The sequence below is a fragment of the Cynara cardunculus genome (assembly GCF_001531365.2).
Source record: "Cynara cardunculus var. scolymus isolate 2C chromosome LG 1, CcrdV1, whole genome shotgun sequence".
Lineage (NCBI taxonomy): Eukaryota > Viridiplantae > Streptophyta > Magnoliopsida > Asterales > Asteraceae > Cynara > Cynara cardunculus.
In genome coordinates, this window is record NC_037528.1 from 3394825 (window position 1) to 3420168 (window position 25344).

The 25344-nt window shown below is 33.2% G+C and overlaps 3 protein-coding genes across 3 annotated transcripts; 1 reads left to right on the forward strand and 2 right to left on the reverse strand.

Moving 5' to 3' along the window:
- Positions 1–9172: 9172 nt before the first annotated feature.
- On the reverse strand, positions 9173–15681 carry LOC112528521 (SAM50-like protein SPAC17C9.06). The gene is made up of 4 exons (XM_025139552.1): positions 15112–15681; positions 10670–11155; positions 9772–10287; positions 9173–9636 (listed from the first exon to the last, which is right to left on the reverse strand). Exons 1-4 carry the CDS (start codon positions 15562–15564, stop codon positions 9553–9555), a joined length of 1539 nt encoding a protein of 512 aa, XP_024995320.1. The 5' UTR covers positions 15565–15681; the 3' UTR covers positions 9173–9552.
- Positions 15682–17655: 1974 nt separating this feature from the next.
- LOC112521436 (probable inactive serine/threonine-protein kinase bub1) lies at positions 17656–20564 on the forward strand. The gene is made up of 5 exons (XM_025130298.1): positions 17656–17756; positions 17900–18044; positions 18825–18982; positions 19320–19404; positions 19497–20564. Exons 1-5 carry the CDS (start codon positions 17656–17658, stop codon positions 20562–20564), a joined length of 1557 nt encoding a protein of 518 aa, XP_024986066.1.
- A 21-nt stretch (positions 20565–20585) lies between these two features.
- On the reverse strand, positions 20586–21310 carry LOC112523547 (non-classical arabinogalactan protein 30). Its single transcript, XM_025133198.1, has one exon. It carries the CDS (start codon positions 21255–21257, stop codon positions 20739–20741), a length of 519 nt encoding a protein of 172 aa, XP_024988966.1. The 5' UTR covers positions 21258–21310; the 3' UTR covers positions 20586–20738.
- Between the last annotated feature and the right edge of the window lie 4034 nt (positions 21311–25344).

The window sequence follows — 25344 nt, forward strand, 5'->3', positions numbered from 1 at the left end:
TTAATATTTTATTATTGATAATATTAAAATAGTAAAAAAAAAGTAATTAACATAAAAATAGATATAATTCCAGATTTGATATATTTATTAGAAATTATCTAATAATAAAAATACAAAAATTGGTATTTCACAAACATCCTGAGAAGAAAGGGTAACATCAGCCACAATGCTAAGGGAAAGTAATGGTGATAATGAAGGTTTGAGTTAAAGAGTTCAGGTTATTTAATTTTTGTTTTCGTTTTAATTTTTTATTTGGTTAAATAGAATAAACCAAATACAAATTTATTTGTATTTATATTTTTTTAATTATAAGCTATTCCAAATTTTAATATATGTAGGGTTTGATTTCGGTGAAAGTGAGAGTTATGGTGAGAAGAGTGAGAAAGTATGTTCGCCTTAGGTCAATCCTAATTGAAGATAAATAATAGATCAAAACTAACGAGATACACATGATTAATTGTCTTCTAAAATACAATTTGTGGGTTGATTTGATATTAAAAGTGATCAAAAGTCGAAATCTTTTAAATGATTATGTAAACTGCATAATCCGAAACTTACTCATATTAGTTTAGCGAATGTTAAAACCTAAAAAAATCAATCCAAAAAATCAAAAACCAAATAAACCAACTGTCAATCGACAACAAGTATGAATTATACGATCCATACGAAAATGACATCCCTCAACCCCCCAGGAGATGTCAAAAGTGACACGACTTTCTCTTTTCCCACCACCTCTCCGTGTTTCAACAAAATTTGCTCTATTTTCCTACTTTCTTGATCGGTTAAATTTCCTTCTGTTACTATTAAAGTGATGAATGAAATGGTACGACATTTACAATATCTTATTGATGGGTCTTGATGTTTAGTTAAATATAGATTTCGTGTGAAGGATTATTATACCTACCTACTTTTACATCTGAAGCGAATTCAACTATACGATTCTTATAATATTCAAGTGACATATCGCATCGTTTAGTTGAATGCAGATTTAGTATTTTCATGTGTTGTCTTCAATTTTACTTACAGATACAATATATGATTATTATTTTCTTTTTAACTTTGTTTAATGAAACCTGCCATTAATGAATTGATAAGCTATCACTCTCAGAACAACATATAATATTTGAATCTAATGTTGAAAGGACAAGTGATTTGAGAACATGGATGGTGATTTGTCCCGACCCGAACGGGGACGGGGATTCCCTGCTAAAACGGGTCCCGGGGTCGGGGATCCCTGGTAGACTCAAATCAGGGCCCGGGCCAGGGGCTGTTACTCAAACCGGGGTTGGGGTCGGGGATCCTAGGTAGATTGAAACTAACGAATATTCTTCATGGGATTTGACCGAGGACCAGGGCCTGAGGCTGTTACTAAAAATCGGACAGAAAATTACAAAACCCGTCCCATTCCTGCCCCGTTGCAATGCCTATTTGGGAAAGCATTTATGGATTTAGAGTTCATTGAGGCCCTACAGCTTTCATGTTAGGTATTTATGTTCAAAGTTAGCAAGAAATTAGTTTTGTTATGTCCCAAAATTCTGTTTCCCCCAAATTAAAATTAGTATTCATTCTTGTTGTTAAAAAGGTTTTTAGATGTTAAAAAGAGCGATGATAAAGATGGAGAGTCTTATACGAAAAGTGAAAGTGTGACAAACCTTACCCGATTAGTACTTACCGGGTAAATTGTTGCATATCGTTTTGATGGACTTCAATCTAAACAGAATAAGCTACAATATTGACTTTTACTAATAAACACTTATCAAGTAATCATTTAGAAAAACGAATCGTAAGCCAACTATCCATTGAAACGATTACTACATGAAGGATCCTTGGCATTCAGGGGCGGACCTGGTGTGGTGGCATGGGTGGCACGTGCCACCGTATTATTTCGCCACCGAAGGGTAAAAATTTTAGGTTTGTTAATGGTGCTACCGTATCGTTTTGGAATGTGCTACCGTATTTTCCTGAAATTCAAACAGTGTCATCGTATGAAAATTTTTTTGGATTCATCCCTGTTCGCATTGGATAAATACTAAATTACACTCCCCAAGATGTACATCATTTCATTGAATCACATGTGAAGTTTCAATTACGGATGTGAGAATGTATTGTAAAGGCCTAATCTAAGTCATATTATTAAGAGTAAATTACATTCTTTGACCTTGTGGTTTGTTAAAAATTGCAATCTTTACCCCTGTAATTTAGAAAATGCGGTTTTTTATCCATATGATTTATAATTTATTGCTATTTTCATTATTATGATTTACAATTTATTGTCCGTCCAATATCCTTTCCTTTTCCAAATACTTTTACGAATATGCGCTTCGGTACATATGGTTTACAATTCTTTGTTGTTTTGGTCCCTTGTATTTTAAAGGTAGTAGTTAATCCAGGGTCGAAAATAACAGAGATGAATATTACAATTTCTAAACCATAGGGACAAAATTGAAATTATTACCAAACTATAGGGACCAAAACCATAATTTACTCTATTACTAACTGACAGTGTCATTGCCTTGAATTGTCGTTCTCTATTTCAATCGTCATATTGTTCTAAACACTGACCTCCAGGCATTTTTGACTTTGGAGCTCAAGCTCAAAGCAATGAGTCACCACTCTTATGGTTAACAAGTATACTACTTGTTCTCAACAAAACCATAAATACTGTAATTAGTTAAGCAAATTAGTATTTCCAACAGAAAAATTATGTCACATACATACAGATATCAATATCTATATTAATAAGATTTGAGTTTTGTATAACTTTTTTACTTTCTGTAACAACAAATGCAATGTCGACTTTAATACAGAAAATGAACATTCCATATTACTATTTCCTTTCGAAAATATAAATTCTAATCCCCCAAGTCTTAAGAAATCATGTCAAAGACCTTCCAGCCTAATGGCAAAAAGCTTGGCATGACATAGTCATGAACCCGAGTTCGAGCCCTGGGAGGGGAGCGTTGGCGACATTTAAGTGGGGCCATGTTTAGCCTCCAAATTTGCCGGGGATTAGTCGGGCTTTGACCCGGACACCCTTACAAAAAAAAAAGTCTTAAGAAATTATATCGTCAATTGTAGGTAGTATACATGTTTTAGTATTAGGTTACAAATACATATCTTTATTACGATTTTAACTTTTCTGTTAAGCTGTTATTTTAAAATTAAGACACTACGAACAATGTAAAAGCTATGGTTTCTCAATAGATACACTGGTTGGAGCTCGTTAAGGATATTGTAAAAGTAAAAAATTCCAATATAAGAGTAAACTACAAATTTAGACTGTGGTTTTTCAAAAAATAATAGTTTTTGTCCTTGTATTTTTAAAATTACAAGATGATCATCGTAATTTTTTGTAATTTAGAAAAAAGTTCACATATTGGTCCCTCCGTCTAACATCGGTTAAAAAATCTGTTAAATTAGAGGTGTTTTCGTTCTTGTATCGTCTTTTTATCTTTACTCAATCAAAAACCACAATGACCAAAATCATAAAGTCAACTTTGATTGGGTAGAAGGCAAAAAAAAATCAGTAAAAGGACGAAAATGCCCCTTATTTAACGGAAACTTTTAACAACAGTTAGAGGAAAAAACAAAATCCAGACGTTTTTGCAAACCAATATGTACATCTTGTAGTTCCGAAAAACTGTAGGAACCAAAAGTATTATTAATTTCTAACAAACCAAAGAGATCGAATTTGTAGTTTACTTTAAAAACTATCGATTATAAGATTTGAACGGACAGACAAAAAACAGAATGTGTCAGATTTTATGATGTTATTATATTTACAGTAAATAAGTTTTTTAATCAATTAGAAAAATAGAATTGAGAATGAGTTGGATGATGATTTCAACACCAAATATATGATTTAAATCATGCTTTTGTATTTATTCATTTATTTGAGATGAAAACCGCAATTTTTAATAAGCCATAGAGATTATAAACGTAATTTATTCTTGAAAATATAATATCTTGTCCTACGATGGGTCGGCTAGTCTCGAGGGCAGTACAAGTGAAGGTATCTATACTGAACATTTTTTCGAAACCTTAAAATGACATAATTTCTTTATATATATATATATATAGACTTGGGATCACGTGAAACAAGAGTTTTTCGTAAGACCCGTAAGACCAATTCTCAACCCTTGGATTAGATCTACAATCTGAACAATCATAATAACAAAATTGCCACGAGACTTCTCAATAATCATAATAACAAAATCTCTCTCACTCTCTCTTTCTTTCTCTCTCTCTCTCTCTCTCTCTCTCTCTCTCTCTCTCTCTCTCTCTCTCTCAACAAGACACCATGAATGTATTTTTTTTGGATACATAATTTGCCTTTTATTTTGTTATTTATTAATTTTTTTCAATCAATATTCAAAGTTGTCCCTTAGCATGTTAAATGTGAGATTTTGAATAAGACTTCCAAAATTTTGGTGCCCAATTTTACATATGTTTAGGGCATTTTCATCAATCTATATAAGCTATAGCCTAAATTGTTTATGTTCAAATTGTTAATTGCTTAAGTTTAGATTCAAATTCTTGATGGTTTAGGTTAGGTTCAGATTGTTGATTGTTTAGGATTAGCGTCCTTTTATGCTTAAAATATATGTATCACTATTATCTCTTATGTAATGCCATAAAAAATTCTGAATGTAACAGAGCCTTCAAAAAAAATTAGAACGTACGTGTAAATATTATCATACCTACTTTTACACATAAAACAAATCCAGTTATGCAACATATAAGTAATCCTTTAGTCAAATGTAGATTTTGTTGGATTTGAAGTTTGTTTAAGAAATCCCATTTTACTTGCAAACAAAAACAAAAAAAAGTAGGAGTTTCTTTATATTTGTAGAATTCCTCATCATTTTCAAGGGAATGTTTGTTTAACTTTTAATAGTTTCATTAAGAGACAACATCTGAATCGTTAAGAGGTGAATCTTGTTCGGTAAAAAAAAATCTCTTAATGGTTTCAAAATTCTCTGAATGATTTTGCATCATGGATATCTCTTAACCATTCGGCACCCTAATTTCATTGTAAATAATTATCAAACAATTATATTTCATTTTACAATATATCATGAGAGCTTCTTAATCATTCTAACCACTTAATTATTTTGCAAGAAACCATTCAGCAACTACCAAACAACTCTTAAAATGAATAATCAAAACTGATTTTTTTTTTTGAAAAAATTACATTCAGTTCTAACAAATTCTTTTATTAAAAAATTGCAACAATAGCTATATGATTCAAATTTTGAAAGCATTTAATAAAATATTAATTTTTTTCTAAAGATTCAAGATTAAAGTTTATTATTGATGAAAATATAATTTTAAAAAATCCTTTTTTTTTTCCTTTTAGGTATATAATCTCCTGATAAGTAACAAGTTATTTTTATCTTAACAGGTCAGAATACTACGGTTTTAATTAAAATCGCATTTAAGGTTATATACCTAATATGACCCTCGTTTTTGGGAGTTCTCCAAATTTGAAGAATTTCATACTCTCTCTTCCACTTTCTCTATTTTGGAGAATCCTTTAGAACAAAAAATTATCTAAAATCTTTGTTTTATACATTTTAGATAATCTATTGAAGATGCTCTTACCAACATAATAAAATTAAATGGAAGAAAAGTGAGAAAGTAATTTTGTTATTTATTTATGGTTAATATTAAAATCTATACTATATTATAAAGCATTTGACAAAAACTTTTAAAAACCATTTTTATGTATGATATAATGTTTATTGATGCATATTATTTAATCAAATATAGAATAAACATTCATCTTGAATATAAAAAATCTAAAATATAGTTAAGATAATCGTTGAGTTCTAACAGAATGTTTAATTATTATCTTTATAAAAATTTATATTATTAAACTAAAAATAAATTACTTTGTTATTAAGGGGATGTTTGGGATTGCTTATTTGAAACAATTTATATTTTCTCCAAAAGCACTTATCCAACTTATTATAAGTCAGAAGAGTTTAACTTCTTCAAAAACTTCTTATTACCGGTTTGGCACCGGTATAAGTTGTTTATCCAAATACTCAAAAGTGCTTATTACCGGTGCCACACTGGAATAAGTCAATAAGTTATTTTTATAAGCAATCATAAACACCCCCTAAATCTAAAATTGAAACAAAAAATTGAATTAAAGAAGTTACATAAAAAAAAAAAGAACTATTAATTAGTTAATTTAATACTAATATCGATTTATTTTTTCAAAATTTTATGTTATCTTCAAATTTATATTCCATTCAAAAATAAAAACATTATCGCTTGCTCAAAATCACATAAAATCGTATTATATCGATAGAGGCAGAATAAAAGATAAACATTAAAATCAAGACTTATCTCGTTGCATTGCGCGAGTACTCTTCTAGTATCTAAAATAAAATTAAGAAAATTGTTTAACATATAATATCTTTTAATATATAATTTTTCTTCTTCTTTATTTAAAAAAAAAACTTGTGTATAAACTATGAGATGCTCTATGCCCTACACCTTCCATGTTAGGTATTTCTTTTTCCAAGTTAGCAAGAAATTGGTTTCTTTTATGTCCCAAAGTTCTGATTATCCCAATTGAAAAAAGAGTCTTGATTTTTTTTTTTTTGTTAAAAAATATTAAAATGTGGGTCCTCGTGTAGATTGACGAATCGAAGGACGACAAATATTTGATCATCTCACGAATTTCAATACATTAGTCTTAAACCTGAAAACATAATAATAAGAAGAATTTTAATCAAATCAAATCGAATTGATGTTTTTATTTTTCTAGTTTGGCACCCATCAGACTATCCAAGAGACATGACGAAGGTGTAGATGAATTTGTCCTACATAGTTTATCGTGATTGAATAAATGTTAAAATTCTTAATTTTAGAAGAAAAAAACACAATCAGAAAAAAATTGATTTTATCGTATAAATCTTAGTAAAGACATCAAGAGTTAACGTAAGAGAATTTGTGATGGGTTTTATGGAACTCTAAGGATAACAACAATTTTAAAAATTCCAGTGGCTTAGAAAAGACTCAAATTAACCATAAGGGTGGTGCTTCATTGGTTTGAATTTGACTCCAAAGGTCAAAAGTGTCGGTAGGTCTCAGGTTCAAATCCAAGGAAGAATAAAAATCCCCTTGTGGCCACAGAGGTTCAAATGCTGTGATTGTGGGCTACGTGCAAAGCAAGTGGTCGTCCTGGGATTAGTCGGTTCGCATAGCAGGTTGGATATCCAGGTTAACAAAAAAAAAAAGACTCAAACTAATTATTCTACAAAAAGAAACATTAAAGTCTAATATTTATTTATCAATTGAAATGAATCCTAAGATTTAAGATATGATACAAATCGAGATTTAAGAAGCAAGTAAAGAGTAAAAAAATTATATTAAAATAAAAAGGAAATACCTACAAAAGTTAATGAATAATGAGCGATTTACAAAGTTTCAATCAAATAGACATTGCAAAACACGGGCAGTTTAAGTTGTACCAATATAGATTTTAATTACAACTTTAGGTCAATTTTTACTTCATAATAATTAAAATTTACAAGCTAGCATAATGATACATTAATAATGTTATTGATTTTCAACTAAATTGAAGTTTTATCGATAACTTATGACTTGTTTATCAAACACTTATCATGTAAGTGTTTATGGACAAAATTCAACACTATTACTTACTTACCAAGAAAGATTTTAGTTAACAAAAATGTATCATATGCAACAATTTACCCGTTCAATGCTAACCGTGGTAAGAGTTATCACCATCACTTGCCGGGTAGGAGGTGGGTAAAGATGCGATGGAAACAAGTTAAATTTGTGAGATATGAATTTGAAATGATAACCTTCTCCGAAGGGATTCTAAATCTGTTAGATTGTGGATTTTATTAAGAGCATCTCCAACAACTATGTTATATTATTTCTAAAATATAATATATAAAAGTCAAAATCTCTCTCTCTCTCTCTCTCTCTCTCTCTATATATATATATATATATATATATATTTAACTCCAACTACTCTATGTTGGCAATTATAATATAAACTAGATTATTAAAATATTCAATACATTTAATACAACATTATTAATCTCCCCTAAACATTCATTTATTATAAATATATCTAACCTCTTATTGGTGAAAAAATATTAAAATAATAATTCCGCTCTCCTTTTTTGATTTCTTTAAATGTTTTTTTCTCTATTTTAGCATACAAGATGGTTTGGCTATTGGAGCAAAAAATTGCTAAAATCCTATTTTTCTCTATTTAGTATAGTTATTCGAGATGCTCTAAATATATAGGATTTCAAATCCAAACTTTTTTTTCAAACCAAACGTAGAATTGGAATGAAATGAAATTCGACTACAAATCCTACCAAATTTCACAACTCAAAGAGGATCCAAGTCATCACAGCCATTCGTTGAAACAATTTCTACACGATTGATCCTTCTCATTCGTATCGTGGTATTTTTTTTAAGCATACACGTCCATGTCATCTCATATGCACCTAAACTAATTTCAATAACTATAAAGAATCGAATTGACGACTTCGAAACAGTCTTAAACCCTAACTTTTACTTACAAGTTGAACTAATCCACAGGGTTTTATATCATTAATTTTAAATATGCTTTGGGTTTGGAGTAGAATTTTGATGATGAGGAAATCATAGTAAATTTGGGACTCCTAATAAAAAATGCAGAGGCCCCACCAAGCAGGGTCCCTCTAGAAACCTCTGGAATCATGTTTACCAAACTTCTTGCACATTTTCCACAACCTTATCAACCTACACATTCTCTAGTACCAATCAAACGGTAGCCTCTAATTAGAATTTCCTACCATCAATAACGTACCATCGTTAATGCATCTGGTACAACATTGATAACATAGCCATCCAAATTACTAGTAAATATGGGTTGATAAGAAACGTTACATCGTTTTCTCAAAATAACTCAAAGTGTCTGAAAAATCACCGATCCCAAATTCTCATTCCTGCTCTACCAATAAAATTAAGACACATCATATATTTACTTAATTTATTCAGGTGTATTTATGTAATTGATGGATAAAAGTAGGACTCGAGAATTTGGGACACGAGATTGTGTTCCAAGAAAGTAGGGATGTGACGAAAACCAGCAAAACAAAGTCTTAAATCAAGAAACCGAGAGGAATGAACAAATTCGTAAACAGATAACAACGATTTGATTCCATTACCGATTGACACGATAAAATAGCAGTCAGAACCTCAACTGGAAAATTTCACGGCCTTTCTTTAAGCAAAACAGCGTCTTATTACCAAACCAATGGAGCCCAGCTTATATCGTCCGAAAATGGGGTCATATATGATGTATGGACCTAAGCTCTACCCCAAAGAATAGAACAGTTGTTTGCATATTGAATCTTATTATTACCATTACTTGTATTTTTTCTTAAAAAGAATACAAGCACTCTCATGCTGTCCAACGACTTGAGAAAATTTTAGGCAATACGAGGTTCATCGGAAAGTATACCTGTCAAACTCGAGATTGGTGGCCCGCTTTGAGAAGAATGGAAGGTTCTACAATGGTGAAGAAAAGCTAAACTGCACGCCAGTCTTCGCACGATCATGTTCATGTTGTCTTAATATGTAGCAGTAGTTGACCTGATTAAGAATCATCATCAGAGCTGAACGAGTCCCGGGTTTATATTTTCATCGTAACCTCAAAATACTCTGGTTTTATTATCTGATTTTATTATTCGGTTTCAAGTATAATTTGAGGAAGGATATGTATCTAACCTCCATGCGGAACAATTTAGTGGGTACAATAAGCCCAAATCCGGCAGATCTTCGGAACGAGTCTCGGTATTTCTGAAACGAGAGATCTCGGAACGAGTTCTCCGTTAATTTGACAAGACTCCCGGCACAAGCAAATGCATGTCCGTGAATATTGGAATCTCTCAACACCTTCAATGGAAGATCAAAAGAAAGGTCTGCAAAGGCAGTAACAGCAAGATCTCCACCAAGAAAGTCCCGTTCGGAAGAGGGGTCAAAACCTGCATCTCCAGCTTTCTCACCAACTTCCCTTCTTGGCTCACTGGGTCCCAGTCCCCTCGTCTTGAAACCCAGTAACGACGTTGGGCCTCCTAATGAACAAACAGGGGAGGAATTCCCACCCAAGAAGAATCGATCAGGTAAAGATACGGGTGTATTCACGAATCCACCTCCCCATGGGAATATAACACCACCAGCAACCCCAAAGTTTATGGCAGCACGAGCGAAACCTAAGGGCAAAGCATACCGGAGATCGAACTCCTGTCAAGAAAAATGTTGTGAAATTGGATACAATTAAGTTTTCAATTAATCCAATATGTTTAAATTTAGTTCAAAAGTCAACTTTCTCCAAGATCAGATCTACACATATTGCTAATATTGGTTTTTATGCGGAAAAACAGATTGAAATGGCTAATATTATTGTTTACTTAGCATAATCCAATCATCAACAAACAGGGTAAACACAATATGGAAATATAAAGCATAAAAAAAGAGCGTGAAACCAGGGAATTTTATGTGGAAACCTGGAAAAAGGAAAAACCACAGGCGGAAGTTAAGGCACAACGGAAGACCAAAAAATGAATATCATATATATAGGGCCGGTTCAAATAAGAATGAACATTAGGCATGAAAGAGCACAAACCTGGCGGATAAAACGTACGCTCCGATAATCAGGAAAAATGCCACCAAGTTGAGAAGTGGAAACAAAAGCAAACCCTCTTGTTGGTCTAAGAGGTGAGTTCCTTTTATCGATCTTAAATGTATACTTCAAATGTGACAGCAAATTATGTCCAAGCTGACTCCTGACTGACTTACAAGCCATTTGTGATGGATCAGTTAAGGTGCGCCAGGAGAGATTATATGCTAGGTCATGGTTCCTGGTGGATAGTAAGCCAAGAGATAGTCCCAGTGCTTGTTCCTTGTAAGAGGAGAACTTCAGCCAATCTTGAGAAAGAAGGGATACACGGGCCGTGACAGGATTCACCAATTTCATGAATCTGGGCAAAGCTACACCAGTACTAATTTCTGATGTTTGGTCCCAGCCATAAGACAACGAACCATCCCAGATATCTCCATGCCCTAACATGTTTTTAAGCTTTAGTGAACTCTCAAGTGACCAGGATCTAGCCTACAAAAGAAATTGAAGGAATAACGTATGAGAAGTGAAATGCCGCATTTCCTCCATTTAAAGAAAACATGATAATGCAACAAAAATTTAAGGTTCAAGAGCAATGACTTATCATGCCCACTTTCCAGTACTTAAATTAGCTTTTAAGTAAATTAGAGTAAATGTATCCGACAGAAGCTAAATTTGTACAACAACCGACTAATTATATTGAAGTCAACCAAAAATTAGTCGGAAGTCTCCAAGCTCGGTTCCAATTTCACGTCTTTTCCTTACCTTAGACGTACCCACATGATCTGTTCTGGAAATATAGGCAACCCAAAACAGGTTCAAAATGCACATATGTGTTTAACAAGCATCTCAAATACAGCATCAATTTGAAAACACATCCATTTCGTACATATATCTCATTTTTTTAACAGGGTTCATGGTACTCACTTTGTTCATGGCCACATGTCACTTCTGGACTCTACATTTGGTCAACTAATCACATAAACAAGCAATAATACTTGATCACATTGCCTCCTAGTTCCTCTACAGGTAAAACAACCTACTCCCTGAACATTTGTACAGGTATAATGACTATGGGAAAGGAGGGATAGCCCTTAAGCTAAGGGTGTAGTCCCTAAAGCTAGGGTGTAGCCCTTAAACTTCTTAAGGCACAACCCTACGGTTTTGGTAATTTCTCAGATTCTTGTTTTTGCCTTGTGTTGTATTTTGGCAAATCAAATTTGTTTCAACTTATAGTGAATCCCATTTCTACATTAGTTAGTCATCATGTAAACACTCCATATCATGAATTATATCAAACCTCATTCTTAAAGATTTAGATATTTCTCAAAATCCAACAGGTTTGACTCTTGAAAGTCAACTGTCCTCATCTTTGTTTTTCATATAACTCCTTTGATCCAATTGTGCTCTTACAATCTATTGTGTTATTGCTTAGATTTGAATACCAAGTAAAAATATACCCGTCTTTGTAGAGTGATTCGCTTAGATATCTTGCTTCCACTACTTGTAACTTCGAGTACCACCACCCTGCCTACTTGGCTTTCTCATCTCCTTGTTTATTGTAACATCCCAAAATCAAAAATTATGTGATTATCCTAGTTTGAAATGTTGAGTTGAGTTGAAATGAAGTGTGAATCCAAGTCATGAGTGAGAACATGTCAATTCATGAAAGTTAGTAGTCCTGGGGGCCAGGTGCTCACTTAATGAATAGGATATAAACTTTAGCATGTCATGTAGATAAAATTTTATTTCCTGAAAATTTCGGGATACTGTAAAATCATAACAAATCACTCCTTCAACACGATGAGCTATGCTGTTACAGTGGTCAAAATCTAAAACAGCGGTCAGGACCGTGATTTGATATAGCGGTTATCGCGATGGTAAAGCGGTGATATAGCGGTTCGTGTAGAAATTACAGTTATATATAAATGTAGGAATGTATAAATAAGATAATATATATTTTGAAGATGATCATAAGAACACGTGATTAGAAAAGATGACGAGCAAACGATGCTGGAAGACAATGTTGTTGCGAAGAGAAGATGCAGATTAGTAGACTGGAATAGAAGAGATGACTGATGAAATGTTCTTCACATGAAAACCATTAACTCACTGAGGTTATTAGCCGACTAATGGCATGGAGCATAGGAGACAAGGTCAGAAACGTCAAGGGCCAGGACAAAGTCTAGTCGGTTGCTAGGCAAAATTGCTGCTTGTAGTACTGCTTGCTTATGCTATGTTGCTATATTGTTATGTTGACTTTTGCTTACAAGTGCTTTTCAAAGACAAGTCATGTATTCTAGTTAAACATGAAGTCTACGATTGAGTTGTGTATTTGTCTAAGAAATTTCGCTGCATATGTATTTGTTAAGACTTAAGATATCTTGTCGAATGCTCGTTATTCATATTATGATTTATGATAAGACATGATGTCATAGCCCAATCTCAATTAAAGGGTATGACATTTATTTACCTCTAACTATGTATACCTCTCCTGCTCTTTCTCTCTTTCGTTTGCATTAAAGAATTCAATGGATGGATGCTAAGATTTCAAAGGATGGATGCTGTTTTATAGTGGTTGAAAGGCTTGGCCACCAATATATAGAGTGACACTCCTTTGTGGCTAGGTGGGATTTGTTGGCAAAGTTGGAAAGATCAACTTAATTACTCAGCTATGCAAGGGAATTATGTGGCTAGATTGCTTGGTCACTATGTTTAGCAACACATTATACATTGCTATTCTATTTAGTATCTATTTCAACATCCTATCGTGCTTGTCCAATATAACAATGTGCTTTCTACATCCATTAGCATAACATGCTCCATCTTTGTGGTTCAACCAATAGCCGTAATCACATTGTCAAGTGTTCATTCCATTCTTTACCCGTTTGACCACAAACGGCAGACCGGTAATCACCACTCTGCCTTTATAGTCATCAATTTATTTTCAATATCCAATCGTATCATAAACGATTCTTTTACTTATTTCATAGTATTACATCATACATTTGTCAGTTGTCACATAAAATTACAGGCATTACATGACTGTTGGACCTATATTAGGAAAAAGATAAATTATTCTTGATTCTTGCCTTTGACGGAAAAACTGTGCGACTTAATAGTTTAATTCAAGCAGCAAAAGCAACCAATGAACATGGAGTATGATTCACTTGAAATGAAACAAGTTATATATTTTTTTGCAGATGTAAGCAATACCCTGCTGTCAATTCATCACAACCTGGCAATGTGTGGCAAGAATAGGTAGGAGTTGGTAGAAAACATCTTATAGTCAATTCCCTTATTACTATCTCTTCTAGTTCCTAGTCGTTGAAGTAATTGTCACCACTAGAGCAATGAGAATGGTGGTATCTGAATAAAGACATAGAAATTGAGCTTTCTCTTAGTCCAAGATTTTTAGTGCTAACATCATTAAATGTCATTCCGAAAAACAAACCCAATGAAGACCTCTTTATCATGCTAGTGATCTCATTTGTGGAGAAACAAAGGAAGCATGTTCAATATATCTTTCTTATACCCCAATAACAGAAATTAAAAGGCATAAATGATAGGCCAGTTAAGACCAAGAAAGAGCATTTTAGGTATTTGATTATCAGTCAATGGCTTTTACTAGAAGTCTAAACAAAGTGCCAAATCAAACAATGTTTGTTCGTATGGAGGTAGTACAATTGAGGTGGTACTTTAAGTGCCTATAAGTCATGCATACCACCTAGATGCTGAGACAAATACAATCAAACAAAGCGGCAAGCTATATGAAGAAACCATTTCCATAACTGAAAGTACAGGTAATTAAGCATTTCCATTATCCTCCAAGCATGATCATGCAATCTGCATATTCAAGTACTTTAACACTCCCACCCCTTAAACCTCCAGTGATGTATTTTGCACTCCCCCACATGACTTCTAGGATTCATAGTTAATATGCATTTGACTGAGCTACCAAAAAAAACAAAGCCTCTGATTATGTCAATACTAAACTTAGTCCCTAAATTTCATATCAATGCTAAAATTGCTGAATCACAGCTTCTTCTATAATTACTATTACAATCTCATCTACATGTGGATAAATGCACACGTCATTCTTCAACTTAGTCCTGTCTATGATTAATTGAAACTTCAAAATAGTTACTAGATACCTAATAGCAATCAGAAAATATTGATCGTGCCCTGAACAATCACAATTCACAAAATCGCAGACTAAAAGGCAATCAATCAAAAAAGTACGTAAGGTTTAGTTTTGCTATTATCGTTGCTAATTTCTCATCTAAACCTACACAACTTTACATCGTTGATCAAAGTCGGTCACAAGTCGCACAAATTGTGACTAATTGCTGGATCCTAGATTGCAATATAAAAAACATCGATCATCAACCAAATAATGGATATCACTCCAATCAATAACGTAACAGAGTTCAAACAACGGAAACTACCTCCGGCTTCGTAAAAATGCCAATATCACCAGTAACCCGGTTTTTGGACTCGACAACTTCGACAATCACGTTAGAAGTCCCAGGCAAGTCAGGCGGCCCTGAATCAAGCGTGACAGTTACGGAATCAAAAATAGCAAGTTTCTGAAGCCGCGCATTTGCTATCGTGGCTGCCTGAAGAAGTTCTTGCATCGATGTGACAGTCTTTAGGGCTTGGACCTCGGCTTCGATTAACGATTCCTTAGTCTTGTTGTTTCCTTTAATTATCACGTCGTGGACTCTCAACGGAACTCTTTCCGATGACATTCGCCGGAGAAGTCCTTCCATTCTCTCCCTGTCATTTCGCATCCTCGATTGCGAGGTTACTGGTGGTTCCTCTTCTTCTTCGTCTTCATCTTCATCATAATCTTCTTCGTCTTCAGCTACTTCTGAAATTGGATCTTCTTTTTCCACCATTTTCGTTTTCTACGATTCGTTTCCTCGTTTGAGCAGTACAGAGAGAAAGATGCGAAGGTTGACGTCGGAGTGAAGCCGCTGTCATCCGTCTCTGTGCGCTACTGCGCTCCCCTTTTGGTTTGGGCTGGGCTAACAAAACCTAACCAACTTACGGGTCGTGGTTGAGCATAATAAACACCCATAATTTCATCCGACAAGTATTAAAAAAATCTTATTTCGATAAACGAGAGATAAAACTTTTGTCCGATTAACATTTGAGGGGTGTTTGATATTGCTTATTTGGAATAATTTATATTTATTAATAGAAGTTTTTATCAACTTATTATAAGTTATAATGATTTAACTTCTTCAAAAAACTCTTTATTATCGGTTTGATACTGGTATAAACTGTTTATCCAATATTATTGGTATCACACCGGAATAAGTCAATAATTTGTTTTTATAAGCAATCTCAAACACCCCTTAAAGGGTCAAGAGACGATTATAAACAATTCATTTTGATGACTGAAAATGTCATCTAATAAGATAAGTGATGATGGTTTTGTCGATACGATACGATAAGTCATTTGGTAAACGATCCTTATAATTAAAAATCTAAATTAATGTAACAATATTTCTAAAAAAGTTCTATTTGAAAACCAGATTTTATGTTGTAAGAGCATCTTCAATAATATGTTCTCCATTTTCTCTGTATTTTATAGGAAAGTTTAGCATAACTATTGAAGCAAACTGTTACCAAATTTTAAAATTTTCTAAAATAACATAAGCATTGAAGATGATCTAGCTTTCGATTATGTGTTTTTTGTAAGCCTTGCATTGCACATCAACACTTATTTATTAATATTCAAATGACAGTGTACTTATTGATGTAATTTAAGTATAAACTTTCATTTTTTACTTTTCATCCACCAATGTTGGTTATTGGATGCCTTCACCTTCTCGTCACCCCTCGACTTCTCTGTTCTCCCCGATGAGAAAGAACTCGTTCTTATTTCTTTTAATCGGGACGAGATATGGGTTTTGTAATAATAAGTCATTGTCGTCGTCTTTCTCTTTCATCAGATCAAATAAACCAAAAGACTCACCCACATATCCCTTGCCAGCCTCCCTTTCTTTTCTCTCCCTGATCACATTAGCAACCGTGCCAACGATTTTTTCACGATTCGAGTTCTTTTTGTTTTAAATCATGAATTGGATCTATTCTCTTGACGAATCATGTTATGCAACTAGTTCGATTTAAGTGACGAATTAGAGTTCATGATTTCCTTTATATAGCGCAAGTGTTGATGAAATGGGTTTGGAAACCTGGTTGTGAGAGAAGAAATAGGTGGTCGATAAGACGAAGGGAATAATGTACCATGCATTTGAATCTTTTAGCGATTAAGAGAACGTCTTATGTATTAGATGCGATTAAGATAACTTACTATGTATCTGATATAATTAATAAAATACTGTAATTTTGTAACAAAAAGTCGAACTTATTACAACATTGTAAACAATATATAAAGGTTTTTTTTATTAAACTTGATTATTTGAGATGTCTTGCTGTATACATCAAGATAGAGTTCTTAAAAGTATGGCATTTAAACCACAAGGGTGGTGCCTGATTGGTCTGAACTTGACTCCAAAAGTCAAAAGTACCAGGAGGTCCAAAGTTCAAATCTAAGAAGGAATAAAAATCCGCTTGTAGCCACGGAGGTTCAAATGTGGTGGCTCCGGGCTATCTACAAAGCAAGTGATCACCCTGGGATTAGTCGGTTTTCATAGCGGGTTGGATATCCAAGTTAATCGAAATAAGGTATGTTATTTAAAACATGAATAAGATAAGAATATGTTTTATTATGATGCAATTTACTTCAATGAGTCTAAATTAACAGTAAAATTATGAAACAATAAGTTTTTGTTCTGTATTGTTTTGTCTAACCGGACCAAATATGAAGCATTTGGAATTGCAAAGTAAATTAGTAATTTCTCAAAATTTCAGGGACCAAACCTGGCAAAGAGTCGAATTTGCAAAACAAAACACAAGCGCCTTTACTCGGTTCAAATGTTATTAGGGTCTCCCCTTCTCTTTCACTTCAAGGTCTAACAATGGCGAATAACTCCACTACCACCAACGATAATCTTTTCTCATCATTGATTTCCGACATCAAAACCTACAATGGTTCAGATCCTCTTCTTCCATGGCTCCGGTAAGCACAAAACCCTTAATCTCTCAGTCATACGGTTCCACTTACGAGTTCAAATGCTAATGGTTCGGTACTCATACCAATTGAAAACTAACTAAGAGTGAAAGTTCTGATTGTATTAAATGATCGAATGATTATATTTACAGAGGAATTAGGACGATGATAGATGCGTTACCTCCTCAGCTACTCAAACAAAAACTTCCTCGATTTCTTCAAAAATGCGCTCAAACTTTTGAAACAGATCTCCGTTACAGCAATGATTTACGCTACCTTCGCGTTTGGATGAAACTGGTAATTATAATCATTTACTTTGAGTGCTTACTTTTGTGCATTTTGATTTTTGAGTTTCGATATGTATAATCCCTCCCAGTTGGTTTTGTGAGAAATATTATTATATATAAGTGAATTGAGAAGTTTTTAAGCCGATTCAGTAATTATGTTGAAGTGTTCTTCTATGTATAAACCATACATTCTTCCAACTTTGACTTTTATATCAAAACTTTTGCTGTATGAATTACAACTTAATTCCAGCCTTTTGTAATCTGCTGCATTTGTTAGATGATTCTCAGATCACAGTTATTGCTCATTTTTGTATCAGAATGAAGTTCAATAATCTAGAAGTCAAACTATGGATTCCTTTGTTTCCTTTTGATCTGTGTGCACCTGTTTCTGTGTCAAAATGGAGGTGGCATCATACTTCAAATGGATACATTGTCCTCTACATGCTTCCAAATTGATAATCCTGCCGGAGTGAAAGTAACAAAATGAAATTATTATTCTTATTTTTGGGTCAAACGGATCATCTTGTAGTGTCCGTAAATATGGCTTTCTTTAATTTTAGATTGAAAACTCATTGTATATGCGTTATAAATCAAACAAACCCAGTAGATCTTACGCAGTATATGCAATATATAAGCACCAAAAACCACAAAGTTTTGGTTTTTTGTAGACCTTAATGAACACATATCGTTGATCACATATCAATTCGATAATGGCTCTCTCAACAACAGAAATTCGTTAGCACTCAAAAGGTTTGTCATTCATATTCATGTTATTTCCATTTGTGTGAAGTTGGATTTTGTTGACAACCCTGGTGCTGTTCTGGAGAACATGAAGGCGAATCACATTGGGAACAAGAGGTCATTATTTTACCAGGCATATGCTCTTTATTACGAGAAGATGAAGAAGTTTACAGATGCTGAGAAGATGTACCATTTAGGGGTGCAGAAGTAAGTGCTCTGATCTTTTTACGGCTTTTAATTCTAAGCATCCACACTTTTACATGTCCTTCAGCTAACTACACAAATGCTAACTGATTCATTTTATATTGCATCTAGCAACTTCATAAGTGGGAATATTATGTGTAGATGGTGAGATGGTCAAATTTGTTACCGTTGTCTTAATGGTATTATGTGTTGTTATAATGAAAGCAACAAAGAAAACAAATAACAAACGATAAAATCCTCACACAGGTTTTCGTGGTTCACCAACAATGTGTTGGCTAGTCCCAACTGCACAAATAGACAAACTTTACCCTAGTTGCTCTAACAAGTAAAGATGTGGCAGTCTTGCAGAGCCGGCAGACGAGCTTCAAAAATCATTTGATCAATTTCTTCATAGAATGGAGCGACACCAAAAAAAGAGGACTCAAGTACGTTTTTTTAAGTTTACAGTTTGAGTTTGTGTTTCTACTTATTGTCTTTGAGGTCCTTCAGTATCTAACTATGTACTGATATCCTGCAGCGTCAACAAAGGCGAAGTACAGGAGATCTTTTAGGTGATGGCATTAAAGATAAGGCAGAGAAGATATCAGTTAAAGGCAGGCCAACTGAAAGCTTACTGAAGGACAAGAAAGTAATTTCACATAAGGAAAAGGAGAAGGGAAATATGGGAAATACTGGGTGTGAAAGTGATTTAGAGCAGGTATATAGGACTGAAGCAGGCCTAGATGTACATGCCGGTGATAACACAGTTGTGTTGAAATTTGCAAAGACCGCCATTGTAGGAAAATCTGAAGCTGAAGATGCACGCCATCATGGTCTCGTGGAGCCCACAATCAACACGAAAGAGGCCATGGATGCAATAAATAGCATGTTTCGTGAGCCTTTAGGCCCAGAACCTTTTCAAAAGTACAGTTCATATAAAAGCAAAGCAAATGGTGGCGACTGCTCGAAGGACAGCTTCAAGGTGTTCAATGATGATGACTCTGGTATCGGGGTTGAATCATCAAATGAAAATCAACCATTGGAGGAACCATTTCAAATATATTGTGATGATGATGATGATGATGATGAGAAAGCCAAATTTGACAATAAAATGGCTCCAAACATGACAAAAGGTGCATTTGTGTTTCCACATCCCAAGGATATTCCTCTAGATTGTTCCAAAGATTCAGATAATACGGACAGACTTCCACAAGCAAAATTTAAAGAAGATACAGTCGTGTTCCGCTTTGTAGGTTCCACCATATCAGATGAGCCGAAGGTGGAAAACGCATGCCACCATGGCCTAGTAGAACCCACAGTAAACTTGAAAGAGGCCATGGATGACATTAATAGCATGTTCGGAAAACCAATAGAATTTGTAAGAAAGAGAAGACCAAGAAAGCAGGAGAAACCCTTTGAGGAGAAGCAAAACTGCAGCTCCTTTTTGATACTTCCAGATGATGACATGGACCATCATCAACAAAAGATTTGCCAGCCAACTGGTTCATCTTCAAGAAAGGAAAACGATCTTTTTGAGCAGACCGTATGCACAAAGGAGGCCATGGATGATATAAACAAGATGTTTGCAATGCCATTGGACTTCTGAAGAAATTGGCAAGTTCTATAATCCCTTCAGTTAACTTTCACTTTCATTTCTTATGAAAAAAAGAGTAATAAGCAAAGAACCATTTTAGTTCGTTAAAGATAACATAACAAGATTAACTCGAATACAAAAAGTGACTGTAGTCATGAAATCAAACATTTAAAAACGATATTAAGTTTAGGGAGTGGTTTCTGGATCGCAATTAGTAGGACGGAAAGCCAGTGGTCCAGCTGCATACACAACTGCTTCATAGTTCTTTCCATAAAACACCTTGTTCTCAAATCTCAGAGGAGAGCCATTGATGCCATTGTTGACATTCGACAAAAGGTTGCAGGTTTGGAGCGGAGATGAGACCAGTTTCACATGACAAGAATGGAGAGGATGGTCCAATAAGTAATGTGTCATCTTGAAATCTTTGAGTTCAGCATGAAAGTAGCCACTTTTATCGGTCTCAAATGTGTTATAGTAACTCACTCTTTTCCTGTGGTTTTTGCAGATAACACTGACTTTGGCCGCTGAGATTGGTTCAGCTCCAGTGAGAGACCATGATCCGAAGTATTTACAACTCTGGCAATACACCATTCCTTCCACAACCACGGTGGCGGTTTTGTCTTCGCCATGGGCGGTGGCGGCTGCCGCTAGGAAGGTCAGTGGGAGGAGGATTGCGATGATGGTGATGAATTGCTTGTTTGCCATTTTTTTCTTGACTTGAAGAATGAAAGCTGTTTGTGGGATGAAGATGATGAGTGTATGGTGTATCATATATATAGTTAACTGAGATAATTTAAAAAAGCAAAATTAAAAAAAAAAGATGGATTTTGGATTTTGAGATCGACGTGGTGGCTACTATGTAAATTTTTGAACCGAATTTTTGTCAAAATTTGTTTGTGATAAAGAAGTGAGACTACGTGTTGGCCATTACTTTGTGCTTTGTATATAATATATATGTGGAAATATATTAAATGTTTAGAATGAATAAAGACATGAATGTCACTTATTTTTATTGTGTAAAACCATGGAATAAAATATAAAAATATTATGTAATCAAATATAATGTTTTTAGTTGTTTTTAAATTTTATTATAACAAAAAAATAGTTAGGAACTTAGGGGGTGTTTGGTTAATGGAATTTGGTGGAATTGGAATGTCCAAATCTTTGACCAAATTTCAAATCCCATGTTTGGTTCACATAATAGATGTGAAGGAATCCTTCCAATTCCTTAATTCATTGATTTCACAATTCCATCGCATATACCATGGATTTCAAATTCCAATCCGACAAATTCCTTAGCCCTCATCCATTCATCAACGCTGTATCTCGATTTGCTCTGTTCTGCTATGCTCGATCTCGTTTAAAACTAAGAATGACAACGGGCCAGGTTCGGGCCAGTTATTGGTATCCCCGTCCCAGAAACCGATAACTAAAACCGTCCCCATGACCGTCCTGATCCCCGTCGGGGATCTTATCGAGTCCCGCGGTTTCCCCGATCCCCTTTGGGGAATTCGTGAAGGTAAAAATCATCTTTTTCTCGTTCACCGTTGGTTGTAACCGAAACCCGAAACAGATCTAAAAATCCCCGAATTTATATATATATATATATATATATATATATATATATAAATTAAAATTAATATATATACACATATCAAGCCGGGCCGGGCCGATGATCACCGTCCCCGCCCCCGTCCCCGTTAAAATCCCCGAATTTGTCCCCAATCCCCGCCCCGTCCCCGATAAGATGTCCCCGAACCCAGCCCGAAAGTTTCGGTTTCGGTTTTTTTGCTTGTAATTTTCTCGTTGAATTCCGAGAACGAAACAAAAAAATTCCAATTCGGTTAAGAATTACATTTCAATTCCATCCAACCAAACGCAATCAAAAGACATGGTCAAATTCCATCAAATTCCATTTCATTCCCTCAAAGTCAAATTCATTTGATGAATTCTATTCTACGAACCAAACGCCCCCTTAGGGTCTGAATATTTCACTTGTCATAAAATGTTTCACGACTGAAGTTTGTAGATATCAAAAGATGATTATATTATAAGAGCATCCGTAACGTTTGATTTCCATGGATCGATGTAAGAAAAAGAGAGGCATTTGAAGGAAGCGGTTTCTCTGACACGTAGAAAAACCGCTCCTTAAAGCAAAACTGTAATGTCCTCTTATTGATGTTATTATATAAAATGGATAGGAAAATATCAATTTAACTAAAACAATAGATGGTTATTACATCTTTTAATTTATAAAAAGTATTATATTTTATATTTATCATTGTTGGTTTTATTTTATGTAAAAACTATTTTTATTATTAATTTTATTTCCTCTTAAATTTATTATTGTGATTTATTTATTAAATTTTGTTATAGTTTTTATTTATTATCGTCTTATATTATGATTTTTATTATTGTAGTTCTATTATATAAACCTATATTGGTCCATGATTAGAGGTGAAATGTTTATGAAATGTGCAGAAAAAGAGAAAACTGGTAAGATAGAATCATAAACCTGTAAATGAGTTAATGTCTTAGACGCTCCAACCAATTATAAAGCTAGTCAATTTTAAAAATTTGTCGCACTAAAAAGAATTCAATTTTAAATTATCATTGGTCAAGTAAACTATTAACGTTCTAAAAATGTCATAAAGATATCGACATAAAAAATTAATCACGTTTTTCATTAATCGTTAAAAAATATTCGTATTTTGCAAATTTCTTATGCGTAAATAGCGCTACATGTCATTATATTATTTGGTGATAAGAAATCAATTACATTTCAAGCTATTAATTTCTAAAAAAGAATATTGTACTCGTTTTAGATAATTGAAGACATAATAGATGTTTAAAATACATGTATTGCCACTATAAATAAAACCCATTATTTTTCGAACTTACATTTTAACATCTTCAAATATATTCAAACTTACAATTTAATAATCACTTAAATTATGTGGTGTTTTTCAAACGAATAAAAATCATACGATTGATGTTTTAGCTTAGATTATAAACAAGTTGTAAATTTTAATTGGAAATTATTTTTTTTAAAGAAAATCATTGTGTTTGTTTTATCCATGTGACCAAATGTTATTAAAGCTTGTTGACAAGATGAAATCGTTGGCTTTCTTATCCATTGTGTATGTCGATAATGATTTCTTTTGAAGTAGTCTTTGTAGACATTTCTTGATCACGATGTGAATAAATAACAAAAGATCAAACGGTAACCACAAAGTTGGTGCTTAATTGGTTTGAGTTTGGACTTCAAAGGTTAAAAGTAGGTTCGAATTCAAGGAGAAATAAAAATCTACTTGTGGCCACGGAGGTTCAGATCCGCGAAGTGGGTGGTCGTCCTAAGATTAGTCAGCTCGCATAGCGGGTTAGATATCCAAGTTAATAATAATAACAACAAAAGGTTTGAAGATTATAATGATAATATCAACAAAAATTTTAAATACATAATATTTATATACAACGAATATGTACGTGTTGCTTGATCTTTCAATTCCCGGATATTCAACTTGTGATGAAAAATCAATATTATGGAACTTTTATTTTTGCCAAAAAAAAGTTCATATTTTGACAAACAAACATATGAATTATATGCATGAATCGAATAAATAACCTTTTTAATACCATTGCTTTCATTGTTGTTTATTTTTTTAAATTTATTCCTAAATAAATTATTTTTATTATATTATAAAATATTTAACTCATTTATATGATTTATACATGTACATATTGTTTATTAAAGCTATAGGTTTGAATTTCATAAAACTAACTGATAAATACATTTAAATACAAGATACATTTATATCACTACTAACACAATGAAATGTTGAATCATTAAAACTAAAATAAATCACTTTGTTATTTTTATATCTAAAATATTTAAATTATAATAAAATTATGAATAAACAAACTATACAAAAAATGAAAACTTTATAATTTTTAATTTGACGTTTACATCGATTCACGTTTCTTAACCAAAAATCCAAATTAACAATAAATGTTCAACCATCACTTCTGACTTTTTCTTTATTTAAACAAAAAATTAATGAGAAAGTAACATCAACTTGTTTTTGATTTACAACAAATTTGAAAGTCATTTTAAAACGTATATGTTATCTATTCTGAAAAGGACTATTTCAATGTCATTTTAAAAGCTTAATTTATTAAAAAGAAAATGTCAAGATTATTTTTTATAAATATAGAAAACCAAATAAATGAAATTTGTATTATAATATATTTGTTTTTAATAATTAAAAATAAAAGAAAGAAAAGAATAATTCTTCTCAAACATATGGTTTTTCCAAATGGAGTTTAGCTGGCAAACCAAAAAGGACCACAGAAACCACGGGCCGGCAACCACTTTCCACACGTTCCAGTTCCAAAACAAGAAAACGACTACCATTCTATTCCACAATCCACACATGTTAATGTTAGCCGCTTCAAATTTATTTTTAATAATTTAAACATTTCAAATTTTTAATTCCAGCTTGTATTTTATTTTTTAGTTACAGGTATCAGCCTCAATTTGCATATACCTCAGTTATAAATAACAGTAAAAAAAATTCGAACTAACAATTTAGAAGAAGAAAATCCAAGATCCGATCTTTATTTTATCAAAAAATCAAACGTATCGACCCTTTACGTATGGTTTTTCAGGCCTTAAAATAATACAATAAGATGATGACAGAACATATTTTAAAACCCTTTAACAATGGCCAAATATGTGATTTTATTACGAAAACCCTTTTAATGAACAAAAAAATAAACATTTAAGTTTTAA

Bases quoted from the DNA above. Each gene is read 5' to 3' on its own strand.
- LOC112528521 (XM_025139552.1), bottom strand. From the start codon at position 15,564: ATGGTGGAAAAAGAAGATCCAATTTCAGAAGTAGCTGAAGACGAAGAA. The intron at 10,288-10,669 runs GTTTGTGCTCTT...TTTTCTTGACAG, and splicing joins GCGTACGTTTTATCCGCCAG to GAGTTCGATCTCCGGTATGC. The intron at 9,637-9,771 runs GTTAGATACATA...ATTCTTAATCAG, and splicing joins CTAAATTGTTCCGCATGGAG to GTCAACTACTGCTACATATT.
- LOC112521436 (XM_025130298.1), top strand. From the start codon at position 17,656: ATGGCGAATAACTCCACTACCACCAACGATAATCTTTTCTCATCATTG. The intron at 17,757-17,899 runs GTAAGCACAAAA...TTATATTTACAG, and splicing joins CCTCTTCTTCCATGGCTCCG to AGGAATTAGGACGATGATAG. The intron at 18,983-19,319 runs GTAAGTGCTCTG...AAGATGTGGCAG, and splicing joins TACCATTTAGGGGTGCAGAA to TCTTGCAGAGCCGGCAGACG.
- LOC112523547 (XM_025133198.1), bottom strand. From the start codon at position 21,257: ATGGCAAACAAGCAATTCATCACCATCATCGCAATCCTCCTCCCACTG.